This window comes from Stenella coeruleoalba (genome assembly GCF_951394435.1).
Source record: "Stenella coeruleoalba genome assembly, chromosome: 17".
In the NCBI taxonomy this organism is placed as follows: domain Eukaryota; kingdom Metazoa; phylum Chordata; class Mammalia; order Artiodactyla; family Delphinidae; genus Stenella; species Stenella coeruleoalba.
This window is the reverse complement of record NC_137163.1, coordinates 19,446,840-19,467,747: the sequence shown is the minus strand read 5'-3', so window position 1 is coordinate 19,467,747 and position 20,908 is coordinate 19,446,840. Positions and strand designations below refer to the sequence as shown.

The 20,908-nt window shown below is 43.7% G+C and overlaps 1 protein-coding gene across 1 annotated transcript in view; it reads right to left on the bottom strand.

Moving 5' to 3' along the window:
* SAMD12 (sterile alpha motif domain containing 12) overlaps positions 1-20,908 on the bottom strand; it is a 413,152-nt gene that overhangs the window by 219,496 nt on the left and 172,748 nt on the right. The window contains exon 3 of the mRNA XM_079902468.1: positions 9,490-9,619. Coding sequence (XP_079758594.1) covers positions 9,490-9,619 — 130 coding nt within the window. The remainder of the gene's footprint in view (positions 1-9,489; positions 9,620-20,908) is intronic.

Sequence of the window (20,908 nt, the reverse complement as noted above, 5' to 3'; positions counted from 1 at the left end):
AGCCGTAAGAATCGGCTTATTATGGAATCTGTATCGGACCTCTGGCTAGGCAGACGTGCTAATAGCCGGCGTCCATGAGCCCTAGGGGACGCCCTAGTGGCTCATCTGGAAGGAGAGGCAAACTCTGTCTCCCCTTCACTCGGTTTCGGCAGTTCCCTTGGTGGTAACTGCCATCTGAAGAAGTTTCGGTTTTGAAGCGAGCTCGCGGTGGCCCATACGTATATGTGTTTCGTGGAGTTTTAACTGTTTCTGTATTGTGGTCTATTCTTCTTCTCTGACGGACGACAATGGGACAAACTATGACGACTCCTCTTTCCCTTACCCTAAGCTATTGGACCGAAGTTCGGGCCAGAGCCCATAATTTTTCGGTAGAGGTAAAGAAAGGAAAGTGGCAGACTTTGTGTGCCTCTGAATGGCCAACATTTCAGATAGGATGGCCCCCCGAAGGATCCTTTTTATTAGACAAGATTAAGCTGCTGAAGTCTAAGATATTTAATATAGATCCCCACGGACATCCAGACCAAGTACCATATGTCTTGGTCTGGGAAGATTTAATTCTCTCCCCACTTTCGTGGGTCCGGCCCTTTGTTTCCTCAACAGGTACGTCCGCGCATACATCAGCAGCGTCGGAGATATTAGCCTTAAAGAAAAACCCCAACACGGAGAAGCTACCCGACGCCCCGGATCTACCGAAGGCGATTTATCCTGACCCGCAGTCCGATTTGCTTCTTTTGGATTCCCCACCCCCTTATCCTCCCGCCCCGAATCCCCTACCACCTAGAGGACCCCCAGCTCCACTGCCCTCGGCACCAAGGGAACCATCCATGATGGAAGAAGAAAGGGGTCCCTCAGTGGGCACTAGGAGCCGGAGGGCTATCTCCCCGGACTCCACTGCCCTACCTCTTAGAGAATATGGCCCCCCCGACGGCCAAGGGAATAGACCTCTCCAATATTGGCCCTTTTCCTCTGCAGATCTTTATAATTGGAAAATGCATAACCCAACTTTTTCCGAAAATCCACAGGCCCTTACCGCTTTAATAGAATCTCTTGTTTTCTCCCACCAGCCCACATGGGATGATTGTCAGCAGCTGCTCCAGACTCTCCTAACGACTGAGGAGAGGCAACGGGTTCTTTTAGAAGCCAGAAAAAAAATGTATTAGGCGCCAATGGGCAACCTACCCAGCTGCCTAACGAGATTGATGCTGGTTTCCCGCTCGTCAGGCCAAACTGGGATTTCAATGCCCCGGAAGGTAGGGAGCGCCTGAAAATGTATCGCCAGGCTCTGGTGGCGGGTCTCCATGGAGCTGCCAGACGGCCCACTAATTTGGCTAAGGTAAGGGAAGTAACTCAGGGGCCCCAGGAATCGCCAACTGTGTTCCTGGAACGTTTAATGGAAGCCTTTAGACGCTTTACCCCTTATGATCCAACTTCGGAGGGACATAGGGCTACTATAGCAATGGCTTTCATAGATCAAGCGGCCCCTGATATTAAGAAGAAATTACAAAGGCTAGATGGCTTGCAGGGATTTTCGCTTCAGGAGTTAATAAAAGAGGCAGATAAAGTATGTAACAAAACAGAAACAGAGGAAGAGAAGGAAGAAAGAAAGCAGAAAGAGCAGGAAGCCCGTGAAATAAGATGGGATAAGAGACAGGAGAGGAATTTAAGTAAGATACTGGCCACTGTGGTTGGAGGAAGAAATATAGGGGATAGAAATAGGCAGGAAGGGCGAACGGCAGACAGAAGGCGGCCATTAGACAAGGACCAATGTGCCTACTGTAAAGAAAAAGGACATTGGGCGAGAGAATGCCCTAAGAAAAAGAATGGAGGAAGGCCAACCAAAAACAAAATCTTAACATTGAAAGAAGAAGACTAGGAAAGTCAGGGCTCGAACCCTCTCCCCGAGCCCCGGGTAACTCTTAAAGTGGAGGGGGAACCTGTTCAATTTTTGGTAGATACCGGAGCCCAGCACTCCGTCCTTCTCCACTCAAAAGGTCCTATCTCAGCTAAAAGGTCATGGGTACAAGGAGCCACTGGGAATAAACAATATTCATGGACCACACGAAGGACAGTAGATCTTGGGATTGGACGAGTAACCCATTCATTTTTGATTATTCCGGAATGCCCCTATCCTTTGCTGGGAAGAGATTTACTCTCCAAAGTAGGGGGGCTCAAATCCACTTTCAGCCAGAAGGTCCCACCATAACTGATAATAAGGGAAGGTTACTTCAAATATTGACTATGAAATTAGAAGATGAATATAAATTATATGAGCAGCCTTCATCCTCACGAGTTAATGTTACTGATTGGGTAACTCGGTTCCCTCAAGCCTGGGCAGAAACTGCCGGAATGGGGATGGCCAAAAATCGGCCCCCGGTGCTAGTGGAACTCAAGGCAACTGCCACCCCAATAACGGTCCGTCAATACCCCATGAGTAGAGAAGCCAAAGACGGTATCCGTCCCCATATACAGAGGCTACTAGACTTGGGCATCTTAATAAGATGTCAATCAGCATGGAACACCCCTCTCCTGCCGGTAAAGAAACCAGGAACAAATGATTATCGGCCGGTGCAGGATCTACGAGAGGTAAACAAACGGGTGGCAGACCTCCACCCCACAGTTCCAAACCCTTACAACCTCCTGAGCACTCTTCCACCTCAACATACGTGGTATACTGTTTTGGACCTTAAAGATGCTTTTTTCTGTTTAAGACTCTCTCCCCTGAGCCAACCCTACTTTGCCTTCGAATGGAAAGATCCAACATCGGGAATGTCTGGTCAGCTGACATGGACACGGCTACCTCAGGGATTTAAGAACTCCCCGACCATCTTTGATGAAGCCCTCCATCAGGATTTGGCATTATATAGAGAATCAAATCCCCAGGTAACATTACTCCAATACGTTGATGATATTTTATTAGCTGCTGAGACCCAAGAAGATTGTATCAAGGGTACTGAAAAACTGTTAACGGAACTTGGAACCCTGGGATATAGAGCCTCAGCCAAGAAAGCACAAATATGCCAACAACAGGTCAGTTACCTGGGGTATCTATTAAAAGGGGGGCAAAGATGGCTCACGGAGAACAGAAAGGATACGGTGGCCCAAATTCCGGCTCCCAAAAACGCCAGGCAGGTTAGAGAATTTTTGGGGACGGCCGGATTCTGTAGACTATGGATTCCAGGGTTTGCTGAGCTGGCAGCCCCATTGTACCCCCTAACCAAAAACAGCACTCCTTTCGTTTGGGGCGATAAGGAACAACGGGCTTTTGACCAAATCAAACGAGCTTTACTTTCAGCTCCAGCCCTAGGACTGCCAGATGTAACCAAACCTTTTCATTTATATGTGGCCGAAAATAAGGGCATTGCAAAAGGAGTATTGACTCAGAAATTGGGTCCCTGGAATCGCCCAGTTGTTTATTTGTCAAAAAAATTGGACCCTGTGGCATCAGGATGGCCCACCTGTTTAAAGATAATCATTGCAGTGGCCGTTCTAGTCAAAGATGCTGACAAACTAACTTTAGGACAAAATCTAACGATAACAGCTCCTCATGCCCTGGAAAATGTAGTCCGTCAACCACCGGATAGGTGGCTAACTAATGCCAGGATGACCCATTACCAAACCCTGTTGCTAAACTCAGATCGCATCAAGTTTGCTCCAGCCACAGGACTCAATCCAGCCACCTTGCTACCTGATCCTGACTTGGAAGGCTCCACCATCATACATGATTGTCAGGAAGTACTAGCCGCAGCACATGGCAGTAGGCCAGATCTGATGGACCTGCCCCTCCCTGATGCTGATTTCACCTGGTTCACGGATGGGAGCAGTTTCCTGGAGGAAGGTAAGCGTCGAACTGGGGCAGCCGTGGTAGACGGAAAACAAGTCATATGGGCAGCGGCGCTACCAAGGGACCTCAGCCCAACGAGCTGAATTAATTGCCCTGACGAGGGCATTAGAGATGGCAGAGAATAAAAAAAGTAAACATCTACACAGACAGTAGATATGCGTTTGCTACCGCTCATATCCACGGTGCCACTTACCAACAGAGAGGGCTACTAACTTCAGGTGGCAAAGAAATTAAAAACAAAGACGAAATCGTGGCTTTGTTGACTGCACTCATGCTTCCTACTAAAGTCAGTATCATCCACTGCCCTGGACATCAAAAAGGAAATACCCCAATAATTAGGGGAAATAATATGGCTGACCAAGTGGCCCGAGAAATAGCATCGGGAGAAGTCATTTTAGGACTGTCAGATAAAGTTCCTGAAAAACCAGGCCGCGATGAAGAAATCATCCTGGCCACAACAAAAGGAACTTTGTCCCCTCAGCAAGCAGAATCCATGTTACAACAGATGCACAGATGGACACATTTGGGGACTAAAAAGATGGTAGCCTTGTTACAAAAAGCCGGGTACGAAACCCCTGGAATGACAAAATTAGCTGAACAAATTGTGCAGGAATGCGTCCCATGTCAACAGGTAAATGCTCACAAAGGGAAACTTGAAACTGGAAAGAGACTCAGGGGGGACCGCCCAGGAACTTACTGGGAAGTGGACTTTACCAAAGTGCGTCCTGGAAGGTACGGTAATAAATACCTTTTAGTTTTTGTAGACACTTTTTCAGGATGGATAGAGGCTTTCCCAACAAAGAAAGAAACAGCTGCTGTAGTAGCCAAGAAGATTTTAGAAGAAATTTTTCCTCGATTTGGAGCATCAAAGGTAATAGGGTCTGATAATGGTCCAGCCTTCGTCGCCCAGGTAAGTCAGGATGTGGCCAGATATTTGGGGACTGATTGGAAATTACATTGTGCCTATAGACCCCAAAGTTTAGGTCAGGTAGAAAGAATGAATAGGACTCTAAAAGAGACCCTAACTAAATTGTCCTTGGAGACTGGCGGTACCGATTGGACGGTGCTCCTTCCTTTGGCCCTATTCCGGGTTAGAAATACACCTTCCCGATACCATCTTACTCCTTTTGAAATATTATATGGTGCCCCGCCTCCCCTCCTCACTTTAGGAAAAGAAATAAAACCTGATTGTCAAAATAACACTGACTTATATGCTAGGCTACTGGGACTCCAATTGGTCCAGAAAGAAATATGGTCCCAACTCGCCAAGGCCTACCAACCGGGAACACCGGGAGAAACTCATCCTTTCCAAGTCGGAGACTCCGTATACGTCCATCGGCATCGAACCCAGATGTTGAAACCTCGATGGAAAGGACCATACACCGTCCTCCTCACCACCCCAACGGCCATAAAAGTGGATGGCATCGCTGCCTGGATCCATGCTTCACATGTGAAGGCTGCACCAGCGACGGCATCATCAGGATGGCGGGCCCAAAGAACCGACAACCCGCTCAAACTCAAGCTTCTACGAACCTAAGACTTATAATTTTGGTTTTACTGCCTTTACTGACTGACTAGGAATATCTGCCGGGATAGGAACAGGAACCACAGCCCTCATACAACAACCCCAGTATTATGCAAGTTTAAGACAGGCTGTAGACATCGACCTTCGAGCATTAGAAAGTTCCATAACTCAACTAAAGGAATCACTCACCTCACTTTCAGAAATGGTGTTGCAGCCTAGATTTGCTGTTTCTTAAGGAAGGGGGATTATGCGCCGCTCTAAAAGAATAATGTTGCTTTTATATTGATCATTCAGGAACCATTACCAAAACCATGGATAAACTAAGGGAACGCTTAGATAAAAGGCAAAGGGAGAGAGAGAACGAAAAAGGATGGTTTCAATCATGGTTTGATAAGTCCCCCTGGTTTACCACCTTAATCTCTACTCTGTTGGGACCTCTTATTGTTTTATTGTTGATTTTAACTTTTGGACCATGTGTTCTAAATCGCTTGATAGCATTTATTAGAGAACGTATCAGTACTGTACAAGTTCTAATGTTAAGACAACAGTACCAAAGTTTACGAACAGAAGGTTGAGATTCCATGATTGGAATCAATAGTCACAAGAAAAAGGGGGGAATGTGGGACTCGAGGGACATTGTTCCAGCTAATGATTAAGAACTCTCCAGACAATAGGGGCTTCTTAGACAATGGGTGAATTTCCAGGATGTCCGGCCCCCTTCCGAGAAGGAGGGAGATAACAAAATGTAAAAAAGGTGTCTGTCAAAGACCAATCAGGCAGCTGGGGAGAAGGAGGGAGATAAACAAAATAGGTGTCTGTCAAAGACCAATCAGGCAGCTGGGGAGAAGGAGGGAGATAAACAAAATAGGTGTCTGTCAAAGACCAATCAGGCAACTGGGGAGAAGGAGGGAGATAAACAAAATAGGTGTCTGTCAAAGACCAATCAGGCAGCTGGGGACAAGTTCCCTCTCTGGTCCGAGCCTAAGCCGGGACCAATCAGCAGGAGAACACAACCAAATCTATAATTTACATACGGGGAAGTGGGAACCTATAAAACTGACATATTCGCGCCCGAAAGGGTTCCTTCTTCGACCTCCTGCGTGAGGACCAAGGAACCCCGGTGCACCGGCCTTCAATAAACCTCTTGCGTTTTGCATCGACTTCCGACTCTTGTTGTTTCCTGGGCGAGTCGAAACTCCTAGGAGACCGCGCAGGTCTAACAGCACTTGTAACCCCCTCCCGGCCCTCACTCTGAGACACTCTACTGTCTGCATCGGCTGCTGAGGCTCTCTGCCGTCGTGTCTTGATTTTTCACAATCCTCTTTGCCCAGTTTATCAGCGCCTACAAGGGTACTAGGCTTCCTGCAGCCGCCAGCACCCCAGGGCTGGAACTGCAGGCTGGCTTCAGTCCTGAAAGCTATCTATCTTCGGGCCACTTGGCACCTGCGATCATTTGGGTAGTTTACATTCACCCTTGCAGAGGGACAGGACACAAAAGTGGTCTTCTGAGGCCTTGAATAGGTGAAGGTCAGAAAGATGTGTGTGTCAAGTGTTAATCTGAAATCATTCTCTCCTAAGTCCCCAAATAATCCCCTGCTTTCTTTTCTTGCCAGAAAACAGGCTGCCCTCAGAATGAAGTAACAGTATGATTTTAGACACCTCCAGATGAGTTTCGACATGAAGAACGGCACAATGCTAGTAGGTAGAAGGTGTCGATAAATGATTAACTTAGTGGTTTGTTTATATCATTTCATTTAATCTTCACAACGACTCTCTGAGACAGGTATTGTTATTATTACCATCTCCATTTTGGAGATGAAGAAGTGAGGTTGAATAACCTGTCTAGGTTAAGCAGCTTGTCCAAGATCTCAAGAAGGTTGCAATTTACCAACACCAGAGGTGTTTGTGGAGACGAGGTATGCCACCAAAAGCAATATGACGGCTGTTTGCAACACAAGGCCACTTGGCAGAAAGCCTTAGGAAGTGGTACCATTTACTCCATAAGCATTGACGCATGAGACCTTTATTTCTGAGGGGGGTGTAATGCTCATCCTTTTCAAACCATTATAAACGCTTACCCTTCCCTCAAGGGTATCACAGAATTCCCACCCCTAACAAAAGATAACACTACTTTCTCATAAGATCATGAAAAAGGTTTTGCCATTACTATCGCACAAGCATTAAGAAACAGACATTATCTGGAGAAGGTTCCCATAAGCAGCCAAATGGTTACTAACTGGTTGATAAATTCTAGGGGTGGAATAGCTGACCCTGTATGGGATTTTCTTATATCCTCAAGGGAGGGACTAAGAAAAAGAATCTAGACACTTGGAATCTAAGCTAAGTTCTGACACTGCCTTCAGGATTTCAGGAATTTCATCCAAATGGGCCATTACCTCCAGTTCGGAGGAGAAAAGAAGTACATTAAGGACCATTTCTAGGCTTAAGTTCGGAGGATTTCACTCTCTGTTAACTCACTTTGAGCTACACCTGTGTGTTCCTTACATATTTAAACATTACTAACTTGGTCATCAGGAATCTCTGATAATGTAGCTCAGCGTTATTTAGAGACTTCCCTGGTGGTGAAGTGGTTAAGAATCCGCCTGCCAGTGCAGGGGACATGGGTTCGATCTCTGGTCCAGAAGATCCCACATGCCGCAGAGCAATTAAGTCCGTGCACCACAACTACTGAGCCTGCGCTCTAGAGCCCACGAGCCACAAGTACTGAGCCCACGAGCCACAACTACTGAAGCCTGTGCACCTAGAGCCGGAGCTCTGCAACAAGAGAAACCACTGCAATGAGAAGCCCGCGCACCACAACTAAGAGTAGCCCCTGCTCGATGCAACTGGAGAAAGCCTGTGTGCAGCAATGAAGACCCAATGCAACCAAATAAATAAATAAAAATAAAATTAAAAAAAATGTTATTTAATATTAGAAGCCTTTTTTCTCCAAATCAAGTTTTCTGTGCAATTTGAATATGTGAAACAGACACACCTATCTCAACCCAAAGCATGTCCCTCTGGCAGCCTCTAGTGCAACCAAGGGCTCCAAGGAACGCACTTTGAAAACCACCCATCTAGTCCTGCTCTAAGGAGGTACGATCTGCCCCAGATTTTGAAGCTACAGGGTAAGAACTGAACTGCAAAAATAAATGCTTTCTGCTTGACGTGACCCTTTTCAAAGTGACGGGAGTGAATATAGAGGTTAGCATTTCTGAAGATGCAAGTATGAGTTTGGAAAGGACTTGGCATCAGGTGTGCTGAGCTACTCGACAGCAAGTCCCTTTCCCACTAGAGGGTCAGTTTTCGCTTAGAAAAAAGAAGAATCTGGACTGGAATCAGGTCTTCTCAACACTTTTTCCCACCTTGAAGCACAGTTTTGGTGCACAGAGCATGTTCCTCCATCCTATCTTTCATTATAGGGTTTGCAGAAGAGGAGGGTGGGAGGAATGGTACCCACGATCAAGCAACATCTCAAGGCAGGTGGGCAGGCGAGGTCTGCAAAAGACCCCCTTACTCTGATGGGCTCCCACCGTGGACCTATCCGCTCCCTCCTACCCACTCCATTCTCCAATTGAGAGACACGATCCTACAGGCTTTTACAGTTCATTATGCTGTCATATTTCCTGCTGCCAAGTGCTTCTCAACTTCCACATATAATACTCGAAGCCCCTTGATTTAAAGGGAGTCTTAATTTGTGCTTTGAGGGTATTCATCTCAGGGGCAGTGAGTTAGTATTATTATATTCAGTCCAGAATTTTCCTATTTAGAAAACTTTTCTTCTTAAAACATCTACCTACGGACGCTGTAACCAAATTAATTTGAAGGATCTCCTCCCTTTCTTTACTCTAGGACTGCTACACTCTTATTTTCTCTAGGATCCCCCAACCCCTTACCCTGATTACCACATACTTTTATACTGGACATTCAAAATCCATGTTCCCACTTATGCTTGTTAAGTAGCATGGCGTGCCCGGATCTGGAATTTATCGTTCCTTTTAAAGTAAACCCATGCCAGACAATTTCAGCAGGGAGATGCTTTTTCATTTTAAGGGTGTGGGAAAGGCCATTGAGATGGGAAGAGGGAGAGGGAGTGAAATATTTCGGATACTGCATACTTTACCCGTTATGTCATGCTGTTTGAATGACTCACTGTAGATCTGATACTGATTCGGACAATGTTTCTTCAGCCACTTGCAGACATCCTGCTGAGTCCACAGAGCCACTGGTTTTGACAGCTTCACCGTAGCCGACTATAAATACAGACGGAAAAGAAGATCTGTTAGTGCCAGCCTCATGCCTAGAAAGGCACTGCTGTTAGAAGTCCTCTAGTGTGGTAAAGGCTACAGGCTGGATTCCCTGAAGATAAACATCTGACTCTTGTCTTCCTCTGAGCCTCTGCAGAACTTCTCCATGCCCCTGAAAGCCAGAAAGAAAAGGTCCAGGTGGAGAAGGCCATGAAAACTACACCTATTCTCAGATTCTCTCTACTGGGAGAAGTCCCCAGGAAGTAGTGTTTTCTGATGACTCCTCTAACAACAAGACAATTAGGTTGCTAAGCAATTGACTGAATTTTAGGGGTGAAACAGCTGCCCCCAAGTGGCCTTTCTCTGTATCCCAAGAAAGTGTCCATTTCTCACTATCCTCTGATATCTCTAGGACCTAGGATAACTGGTCCCAGCAGGTGCTAATAATTATTTTAGGAACGAATGTTATAGGCTTTAGATACCTACATATGAATAGCTCCTGAGAGCTCTGGATTTAGGGTGGCCCTGTAAAGTCTAGGAATTAGTTATGCACAGTAGGTAAGGAAAAAGTCAATTCCACCAGCACGTGGGGAATGGTAATAAGATAATGAGTGTAGCTAGACTTCATGTAGAAGCCAACTAGCCGGAGTCATTTATTGCTCACTGGATCTTTCAGGGAGGCTTATGAAACAAAACGGAACACGGAGGTGCAAAGGACCCAGCCTTTGACCAATGGCAGGTTAGAAATACATTCATTCATCGACAAGCATCAACTGTGCTAGACGCTGGTCTGCCTCATAGATCCCAGGGACTTGGCTGAGGCTAAGTGAACGCTTACCTAGCTATAATCTTTATCATTCTGGATCAGTGTTTGCATTCTGGATCGGGATTTTAATACAAGTAGTTCTCTAAAGGATGTTGGACAGTACACAGACCTGGCCTTAAATATCACTGACCTCACTAGGGATCATTCTCTTTCACTTCTCTTTCAGTCTCTCAGATTATGTGAAGGGGAGAGCCTTGATTTTGTATGTGTGATTTAACATCTTTCTAACACCTGCTAACATGATCTTTGACAAAGAGAGGGCTTCCTTCAGCCTCGGAACTGTCACTGGAAAGCAGAATTTTCATCTAGCATATAACAACTGCTGTGTTTTACTTTTTTTATATTTAAGGTTACCTTTATTTTATGACAAATAAATTATGGCAAAAATACATTCTATTTTCTGTAGTAATACCTAGATTGCTTTTAAAACAAATTTGAGTTAATAAAAACCTGGGTCATTATTTACAACTGCCAAGATACAGAAGCAACTTAAATGTCCATCAATAGATGAATCGATAAAGAAGATGTGGTGTGTGTATATATATATATATATAATGAAATACTACTCATCCATAAAAAAGAACGAAATTTTGCCATTTGCAGCAACATGGATAGACTTTGAGGGAGTTATGCTAAGTGAAATAAGTCAGAGAAAGACATATACTGTATGATATCACTTACATGTGGAATCTAAAAAATACAACAAACTAGTGACCATAACAACAAAGAAGCAGACTTGCAGATATACAGAACAGACTAGTGGTTACCAGTGGGGAGACGGAAGAGGGGAGGGGCATGATAGGAGGAGGGGACTATGAGGTACACACTAATAGGTATAAAATAAGCTACAAGAATATACTGTACAAAACCGGAATACAGCCAATGTTTTATAATAACTATAAATGGAGTATAAGCTTTAAAAATCGTGTCTCACTATACTGTACACCTGTAACTTACAATATTGTACATCAACTATACTTCAATAAAATGGGTCCATTTCAAGAAAAATTAAGGAAACAATAATACAGATGGTAATAGTAAAAATAGTGGAAGTGAAATGCAGGTGATTCAAGTCTAGAAAACAGTGTTCAGGTGTTATTTTTTATTAGTATATTTTGAATTGTATGATTCTTTGGACCATCACTTATAAAATAATTACAAATAAAACATCATTTTTTACTTTGTGCTGTGCTATTTTTTTTTCTTTCACTCTCAGGAGTGGCAGATTGTATTTTTCCAAAGATGATTTTATATATGCACAGATACATACATACACACATACATATCTCCTTTTCACTGATTGTGACCTTCACTCCTCCACCGATATTTGGGGTTGATGTTGTCTCTGTTTGAATTTTGACAGGGTTCACGGAGGGCCTGGCCAATGGAGTACAGCAGAATTGATGCTATCTGTGGCTTCTGAGGCTACATCAGAAAAGAGACAGAGCTTCTGCCTGGCTCACCCTCTCTGGCACTCACCTTCAGAACCTGGCCACTATATTGTGAGGAAGCTCTGACCACATGAAGAGACCAGGTAGAGGAGTTTTGGCCAATCCCCCAGCTTAAAGTCTCAGCTGACAGCTACCACCAACCCTATCAACTGTCAGACAAATGAGTAACCAAGCTTTAGATGATTCCAGCTACCAGGATTCAAATCTTCCAGCTCAGACTTCCAGATGCTGTGATGCAGAGACACACATAATCCACTAGCAATATGTACAGTTGTCTTCCACCATTAAGTGTTGGGGTAATTTGTTTTGCAACCCTAGTAACTGGAACACTCAGTGAGGAAACAATAGTTATGACTGTGCTCCCCGGAGTGCCTTGCACTTAACAGATGCTCTACAGAGCCACAATGAACAAGCGAAGAAATTAATGAAATCATTCTCACTGAGTCTGAGCTCACAGACCTGCCTTGCTTTTAATCAGCAGCGAATTTCAAGTCTAGCCCTCGCCGCTCTACCCCGACTGTGTGCTGCTCACGTGGCTCCTGATCAAACTTGTCCGTCTCTCCCTTCCACTCTGCATACTCTAGTCACAGACTGCCAGCCATCTTCCCTCTAAGCACTGCATACAACCATATCAATTGCTTTCCTAATTTTGATGAGGAAGAAGGGCCTCTGGCATGGATGGTGCAAATGAGTGCATGCTTTGTTGTAGTTTAGCTTTTTCCCTTTTGCTAGTCATCACTTTTCCCTCCCATGATTAGGAAACCAGAGTTTCAGCTCTTTTAGCTAGGAATGCACTTCCCACCATGTTTCACAAGTCAGCACCTCTGAATCTGCCTCCTTCCTGCTCTAAAATTTTCCTTCAGATTAGCTGAATGAGTTCTTAGCTGACACATCATTGCCCTGAAACCCCTTGCAAGTTTCTCGCAAGTAAAGCTAATCACATCTTTTGAAAACTCCTATAAACCAGTCACAGGAGGCTGTAAATTAGGAAGGCAAAGGCAAGAAGATAAATTGCTTATACCTCAATTTACCAAACTTCCTAGGAGGTCATTCTTTAACTTGCTCATTTCCTAGGAAATGGAACACCCTCAGCTCCAAGACAAGTCTCATCAACTGGAGATTCGGGGGAGATTAATCCAAACACACCAAGTCAACTCAGAATACATCCTCACCAGCTTACCATGTACTCTTGTGTTATAAATTTCCTTTGACTATAAATCCAGGTGTTCCGAGGCTAACAATCCAGGTGTTGCTTTGCTTTGCCTTCACAATATACTCTTACTCAGCAGTAATTTGGTGTTACATGCTTGGACAGCAATAAACACAAAGCTTCAGGTACAGATTTTTAAGACCACATGAACCTACGGGGATCTGCCTCCATGTAAACAGGCGGAACAAATACAGTGGGGAGGGATACAGATTCCTACCATTAATAAGCCCTGTCTTTCTCTTACTCAGATAGTGATACATGTATCGGCCCCATTTATCAACTGATTCTTAGCTTTGGCTCTAATATGAACTTGTTATTAGTTTGTTACACATTAACTTCTTTTTTTAATCTGAATAATTATTTTCTTAACATCTTTATTGCAGTATAATTGCTTTACAATGGTGTGTTAGTTTCTGCTGTATAACAAAGTGAATCAGCCATACATATACATATGTCCCCAGATCCCCTCCCTCTTGCATCTCCCTCCCACCCTCCCTATCCCACCCCTCTAGGTGGTCACAAAGCACCGAGCTGGTCTCCCTGTGCTATGCGGCTGCTTCCCACTAGCTAGCTATTTTACATTCGGTAGTGTATGTATGTCCATGCCACTCTCTCACTTCGTCCCGGCTTCCCCTTCCCCCTCCCCGCATCCTCAAGTCCGTTCTCTACGTCTGCGTCTTTATTCCTGTCCTGCCCCTAGGTTCTTCAGAACCATGTTTTCTTTTTTTAGATTCCATACATATGCGTTAGCCTACGGTATGTGTTGTTCTTTCTGACTTACCCCACTCCGTATGACAGTCTCTGGGTCCACCCACCTCACTACCAGGACATGGAAGCCACCTGAGCGTCCATTGACAGACGATGGATAAAGAAGATGCGGCCCATGTACACAGGGGACTATTACTCAGCCATACACACTAACTTGTGAAGAGCCGTCGTGGACTTCAGCTGCCTCAGTGCGCGCTGCCGACATTCTCTAGTCTCAGAGCAGACTTTTGTTTGTTCCGCCTCAGCTGCTCGCCTAGCAGCCCAGGTCAACCTGTGCTCCTCTCCCTTCTGTCACGATGCCTCCAACCCCAACAGCAACCAGGCTTGGGAGTGAATGCCATAACCAGGCTCTTTTCTTTCTTTCTTTTTCGTTTTTTAATCGAAGTAGAGTTGATCTACAATGGTGTGCCAATCTCTGCTGTGCAGCAAAGTGACTCAGTCAGCCATAAAAAAAGAACGAAATAACGCCATTTGCAGCAACATGGATGCAACTAGAGAGGATCATACTAAGTGAAGGAAGTCAGCAAGAGAGAGACACCCACCGTATGCTATCACTTATCCGTGGAATCTAAAAGATGGCACAAATGAACCTATGTATAAAGCAGAAACAACCTGATTTCTGATTTCCACGGGCCATTTGGAACAAGCACGTGTTAAACGCACATCAATCTCTTTATCACATTGTCCCGCTGGGAGGTGCAGGGTTGTCCAGTCTTCGTAGCTCCAAAGTGTTACTTCAACTCTCCTCCTTTCCTCTGCCACCCAACACTCATGCCTCTCTCCGCACCCAACGTTAGGTAATTTTCTCGAATGTGCTGCATTTTATTTCTCCCCCACAGAAGGAGCCTAAACCGAAATAACAGTTTGTAAAGCAAAGAGATAGTATTTCATATTCAGTAGAAAATAATAAAAAAAAAATCTTGCCCAAGGCAAACATCAGAAAAAGCACTTGCCCCATTTCTTTCTCTACACTCAGGCCTGCTACATCGTTCTCTGGATTTCCATCCCTGGAGACAGTTTTGGTTTGTTCTGCTGCCCCTGAAAGAGGCCGGAGGCAGTTCGTTACCTTCCCCATGCATTGTAACACCACGCGGAATTCTAGGCATTTTCTTTCTGAATTGGTCCTGGCCTTTCTATAGACAATCTGAATGTGTATTTCAGATGCCTTCACGTTCTGTTTTTTTTCTTTTTTCTTTTAGCATCTTTATTGGAGTATAATTGCTTTACAATGGTGTGTCAGTTGCTGCTGTAAAACAAAGTGAATCAGCTATATGTATACATATATCCCCATATCTCCTCCTTCTTGCATCTCCCTCCCACCCTCCCTATCCCACCCCTCTAGGTGGTCACAAAGCACCGAGCTGATCTCCCTGTGCTATGAGGCTGCTTCCCACTAGCTATCTGTTTTACATTTGGTAGTGTATAGGGGCAGGACAGGAATAAAGACACAGACATAGAGAATGGACTTGAGGACACAGGGAGGGGGAAGGGTAAGCTGGGGAGTGAGGGAGTAGCATTGACATATACACACTTTCTGTTTTACAGAGACCTCACTTTATGCAAAAGACACATTACATTCCTGAGGGAAAAGTTGTTTGCAAATTGCTTTATTTTGCAAGTAATTCCTACTTTAATTTACCCTTATTCAATAATTTCAGCTACATTTTACAGTAACTTCTGATTTGTATTTAACTGGAAAGAGTTCTCAAGTTTTAAGTTCTTTAAGGTAAACCTGAAGCATTTCTGCTAAGTAATAAAAAATGTTTTAAAGAAGTTTGATATTGAAAGAACATATCAATATTACAAAGTGCTTTTAAAGTTAAATTTTATCTTGTAATTCAATTATCCCTTATTTGTTTTGCAATATAAATTCTCTTTTAAATTACTGTGTTTTGATTTATAAGAGAATGCTGAAATTTTAAGTCCCCAGTAGTTGTACAAACTCTTAAGGAGCTAAGCTTACATGAAGCCCAGTGGTTGATTGTGAAAAAATAGAGAAAGCAAAGACTGTTGTTTATTTCCACTGGCAGGACAAAGCAAGCTTTATGGCCAAATATCAGGAAGTGGTAAACATACTTGCAGCATCTCATTATAAGCAAGCATTTGCAAACTCTAAAAATGCTTCTTCCTTCTCTTACCATCTTGCAATGTTTTTTCTTTAGTTCTAGGTCTTCTTTTTATTGGCTTCTATTGTGTCATCTTACTCAAGATTGGAAAAAGGAGGGAAGAGAGGGGAGAGGGGAGAGAAACACACACACAAACAGTAACCTATTAATGTATATTTTAGCAGCTTTTATGCTATTTACCAAAAAAAAGGGCCTCTAATTATCAAGAAGGATGGGCTAGTTCACAGAATACTTGGCATTTAATTAAATAATTCTTAAGTACTAATAATGCCCTCTTCTGCGACCTGAACTCTTTCATGGGAAAACTGGTTAGACAAATTTTAAAAGGTATCTCTTCTATTGTATTCTATCCCCAGGGTAGTTTATAACATCCACCTGGTCACTTTTGGGTTCAACCCAAAATATCTTATGATGAATGACACTCTTAAACCTCTTGTCTTCCCAAGAGAGGATATCTCACTGCTAGAAAGTTTCCAGGTAGAAGCTGAACACCTTTCCTCTTGGATGAATGAAAGATTCATTTCTTTCACATTTTCTAACTTTGATCACTGCTTTAATATCACCTGGATCACTTTATGCTTCCTAATTTGTGATGCTGATCTCTTCTGAGCAGTATGACACCTCTGAGTAGCAGTAGTGGCTAAGCAACTTCAGTAATTTTTCCAAGTATACAGTGTGGCACTGATTAGTTTCTTCAATTGTTTTCCATACAGCAACTGTTTTAGATCTTTGACTTTCCAGTCTCCTCCACAGGGCATTGTAGCTTGTTAATATTTCCTTCAAAAGGCAGGGTCTTAAATATGATGAATGAAATGTGTTATTAAGCCTAAACCTTCATTATTACTGAGTCATATCATCATTGACTATACAGGACTCAGGGGCAAGTTCTAAAACTTTGTGTTTTCTTTAAATGAATTTCTGTCAAGCTACAGCTCTCTTATCCTGAAGGTAGATTTCTGTGAACCTCAATTTTGCAGGTTTCAATTCAGCATTTGAGATCCTTATTAAACAGGGTACTTGGTTATTCTCCCATATCTGCCCCACCCATGTAAAGAAAAGGTCTCTGAGGTCCTCAATAACTTTAAAGACTGTAACAGCGTCCTGGGATTAAAAGTTTGAGAACCACTGTTTTAAGGCATCATCATGGTGGTGTCATTAAAGGAAAAAAAGACATCTGGCTTGACATAATTGTTTTCCCTTAATTTGTCCATATTGAATTTTTGATGGCTTTTTTCCTTCCTAAATGCTCAGAATCACAGAAACTGAAAGTGTGAAGGAATCTAAACAGTCAGTATGTTCAAGTTTAAACCCAAGGCAAGAGTCCAATCCACTTTAAGACATCTATCCATAAAATGGTGACTAGTAAACCTGGGCCATGATGGATGTATCAAGGGTGTGTGTGTGTAAACAACTTGACTTGAATACATAAAAAGCAAATGTCAATCCCTTAACTGAAAATAATGACTACATTTTTCTTTTCTCTTTTTTTTTGAAGCTGCACAAGAGCTAAAGAAATCTAGATCTAGATCTGAGAAAATGATGATCTAGATTCAAGACCCTCCCTGAAAATTTACAGCATTAGAAAATGCATCCTGCAAAACACACCATTATTCCATCGCTATAAGCGTTAGTAGTTTAAAATGGTCCTTTGTGTCAAAGCCAAAGTCAGACTTCCATCATCTTTCTCACTGATTTTTGAGTCCTACTTCTGGAGCAATTCAAGACAAATCTCACTACCCACTGCACTGATTTCCAGTCCACACATCACACTGGTGCTGTCCGTGGGATCACGTCTTTTAATTGCATGTCTCTCTCTGTTGCCTCCCCAGAGTAAAGAATCAAATATACAACTGATCACTTCACAGTTCCATCTGCAAACCTAGGAAACTTTTCTATTTCAACTTGTCCAAAAATGAGCTCCTGTTCTTCCTCTCAAAACTGTCTTCTAGGGCTTCCCTGGTGGCGCAGTGGTTGAGAGTTCGCCTGCCGATGCAGGGGACACGGGTTCGTGCCCTGGTCCAGGAAGATCCCACATGCCGCGGAGCGGCTGGGCCCGTGAGCCATGGCTGCTGAGCCTGCGCATCCGGAGCCTGTGCTTTGCAACGGGAGAGGCCACAACAGTGAGAGGCCCGCGTACAGCAAAAAAACCCCAAAAAACGTTTAACACAGCCTTAAGCAATCTGAGCACGTAGTATCTTTGATGCCACCTTTACTACTACTCTTTCCTTACTACATGTGCTCCCACTATACCAGCCTTCTTGCTGTTGCTCACAAATGCCAACTATATCCGCTCCTCCTTTTGCCTGAAATGGTCTTTTCCCAGATACCCACACAGCTAATTCCCTCACTTCCTTCCAGCCTTTGTTCAAATACTACCTTTTCAATAAGTCCTATCTTAATCTCCCTAATTAAAAATGCAACATTCTTCCCTCAGGCTTCCAACACTCATTAATTACCTTGTTCCACTGCTTCCTTCTCCATTGTAAGTATCCTCTAACACACTACAGAGCTAACTTATTTTGTCTTTTGTTTATTATCTGTTTCTTTCCACTGGCTTGCAACCTCCACAAGGGCAAGGATCTTTTTTATTTCACGAAGAATCCCACACTTTAGAACAATGCCTGGCACATAGCAACAATAATTTGCTGAAGGAATGAAACAACGGTCTGTCCATCATATATCACCGCTCCTATAGCCTTGAGTGTCGGAAAACTGGTTCAAGTCCCAGCTGTGCTTTTGACAGTCACAGGTTGGGAGTAAAACAGGCTTTCCTCCAATTAGATTTCTCTCATATTGAGCCAAAAATGCAGCGACTTTCCAACACTATAATTCTTAGCAAGATAGCTCACATCTCTGATCCTCACTTTTTTTCTTTTTTGAATGACATGAAGAGTGATATAATGAAAGAACTTGGCATTTGGAATCTTGCAGACCTGGACTGAAGGCTGGCTCTGGAGTTCACTAGCACTGTGACCTTGGGAAGGTCACTAAACCTTTCTAAACATGCTCCTCAATATGCTGGAAACAATTCCTCTCTTGTCCTTGGTAGAAGGATTAGAAGTAGTTTATCTAAATGCTTAGAAGTGCCTGCCACATAGATGTGCTCAGGAAGAGTTATCTCCACATCCCTTGAATGGCATCAGTACACTCTCCTGCTGGATTCCCAAGCCTGATTTGGGGAAGCAATAGTGCAGTGAACACAGACAGTCCTCGGAGTCCAGCTGACTTGAGCTGAGTTACAGGCATTGTGAGATGGTGTTAGGTGTACTGAGCTAAGACCTGAAGAAAAATAGCTGATAGGAAAGGAGAAGGATGAAAAGGCACTAGTGGAGAAGGTAGGTATAGGAGCGGGGAGAGAGTGAGAACATGTAGAAAAAGGAAAGAAAAAAAGATGGAAAAACAAAGATACCAAATTAGGAGACACAAGGCAATGGTCCTCCTTATTCAGGCCGGCTTTGCTGCAACTACACAAATATCACCTCATGTCTTCCAACAATAGGTTGTGCCAGTGGTTTTTCTCGGACTTGGAGTCAGCTCTTTCTTGTCTCCAGGACAGGCAGGCACAAAGTGTCCTAATTCCACACCAAAGATATGGCCCAGATCCCCCAGGCACCTAACTATTTATAAAGGTGCACATCTAGATGTGTGGACTCTACCACTTACAAGCTGTGAAGCAGATGCTCGCATGGAATGCTGGTTAGGATCTGCTGCATCCCAAATGTGCGCTACTGGGTATCAGGGCTTCTAACAATAAAACCTCATGGAGGGAATAAACAGACATGCGCAGGCAGTCAAGAGGAAACAAGATGCCTCTGGCATCCCAGATGGCTCTGGTTCCCAAGGCCTGCCTTTCTTATCAGCCCAGATTGTGGCACCTGTCAAGTGGAACACGAAGGGACAGGATCACACTGTACCGTGTGCCTGCTCATGGTACAGTGGGAAAACCCATCACTCATCCACCCAGATAAGCACACCCTACAGGGGAGATGCTATGCCTGCGAGGCGCCAAGGCACATGTACACTCGGAGCACGTACCCCTGCGTGAGTGCTGAATGAACAAAAGCAAAACTGAAAGCAAACAGGAACGAGAAAATTGGTTGTTGATCATCATTTCATAAGTTTACAAAAATTCCTTTGGAACAACAATGTGGTAGATTGATAACAAAAATGTCCTCAGTGCAAAAAAAAAAGAAAAAGAAAAAAAAATGACCCTTTGCAATATGACCTCAGGTCATTAGGTCACAAGGTAGCATCTATTTCTCCATCTCTTGAGTCTAGGGGAGGGAGAGAAAGGAGCTTGTGGCTTGCTTTGATCAAAAGAACAAGGCAGATGTAAACACTGCTATATTTAAAAAGGATAACCAACAAGGACCTACTGTAGAGCACAGGGAACTCTGCTCGGTATTACGTGGCAGCCTGGATGGGAGGGGAGTCTGGACACATGTATACATATGGCTGAGTTGCTTTGCTGTGCACCTGAAACTATCACAACATTGTTAATCGGATATACTCCAATATAAAATAAAAAGTAAAAAAAAAAAAAAAATAACAAGGCAGAGGTGATGATGGGCCAGGTCCAGAGGCCCTCCGTGCTTAGACATTCTTCTTGCTCCCCTGAAATTGCTAGGAGAACAGGCCTGGTGAAGTTGGAGCAAATCAGGCTTCGGAATGTGGCAGGGGAGGATTAATGCCATTCTAGACATAATATTAGGTACATTTCTGTAACAGCATATGGGAAGAATTGTTTTAAGTACTTGAGATAAATTGTCTTTAACCTTCCCAACAATCTACAATCCTCCCAACAATCTACAAAGTAGTTATTATTTTCAGTTTATAGAGAAACAGGCTTAGAGGGGTAAAGTAACTCATCCAAGGTCACACTGCTAGTGAACTCAAACTCCATGCTTACTCCAT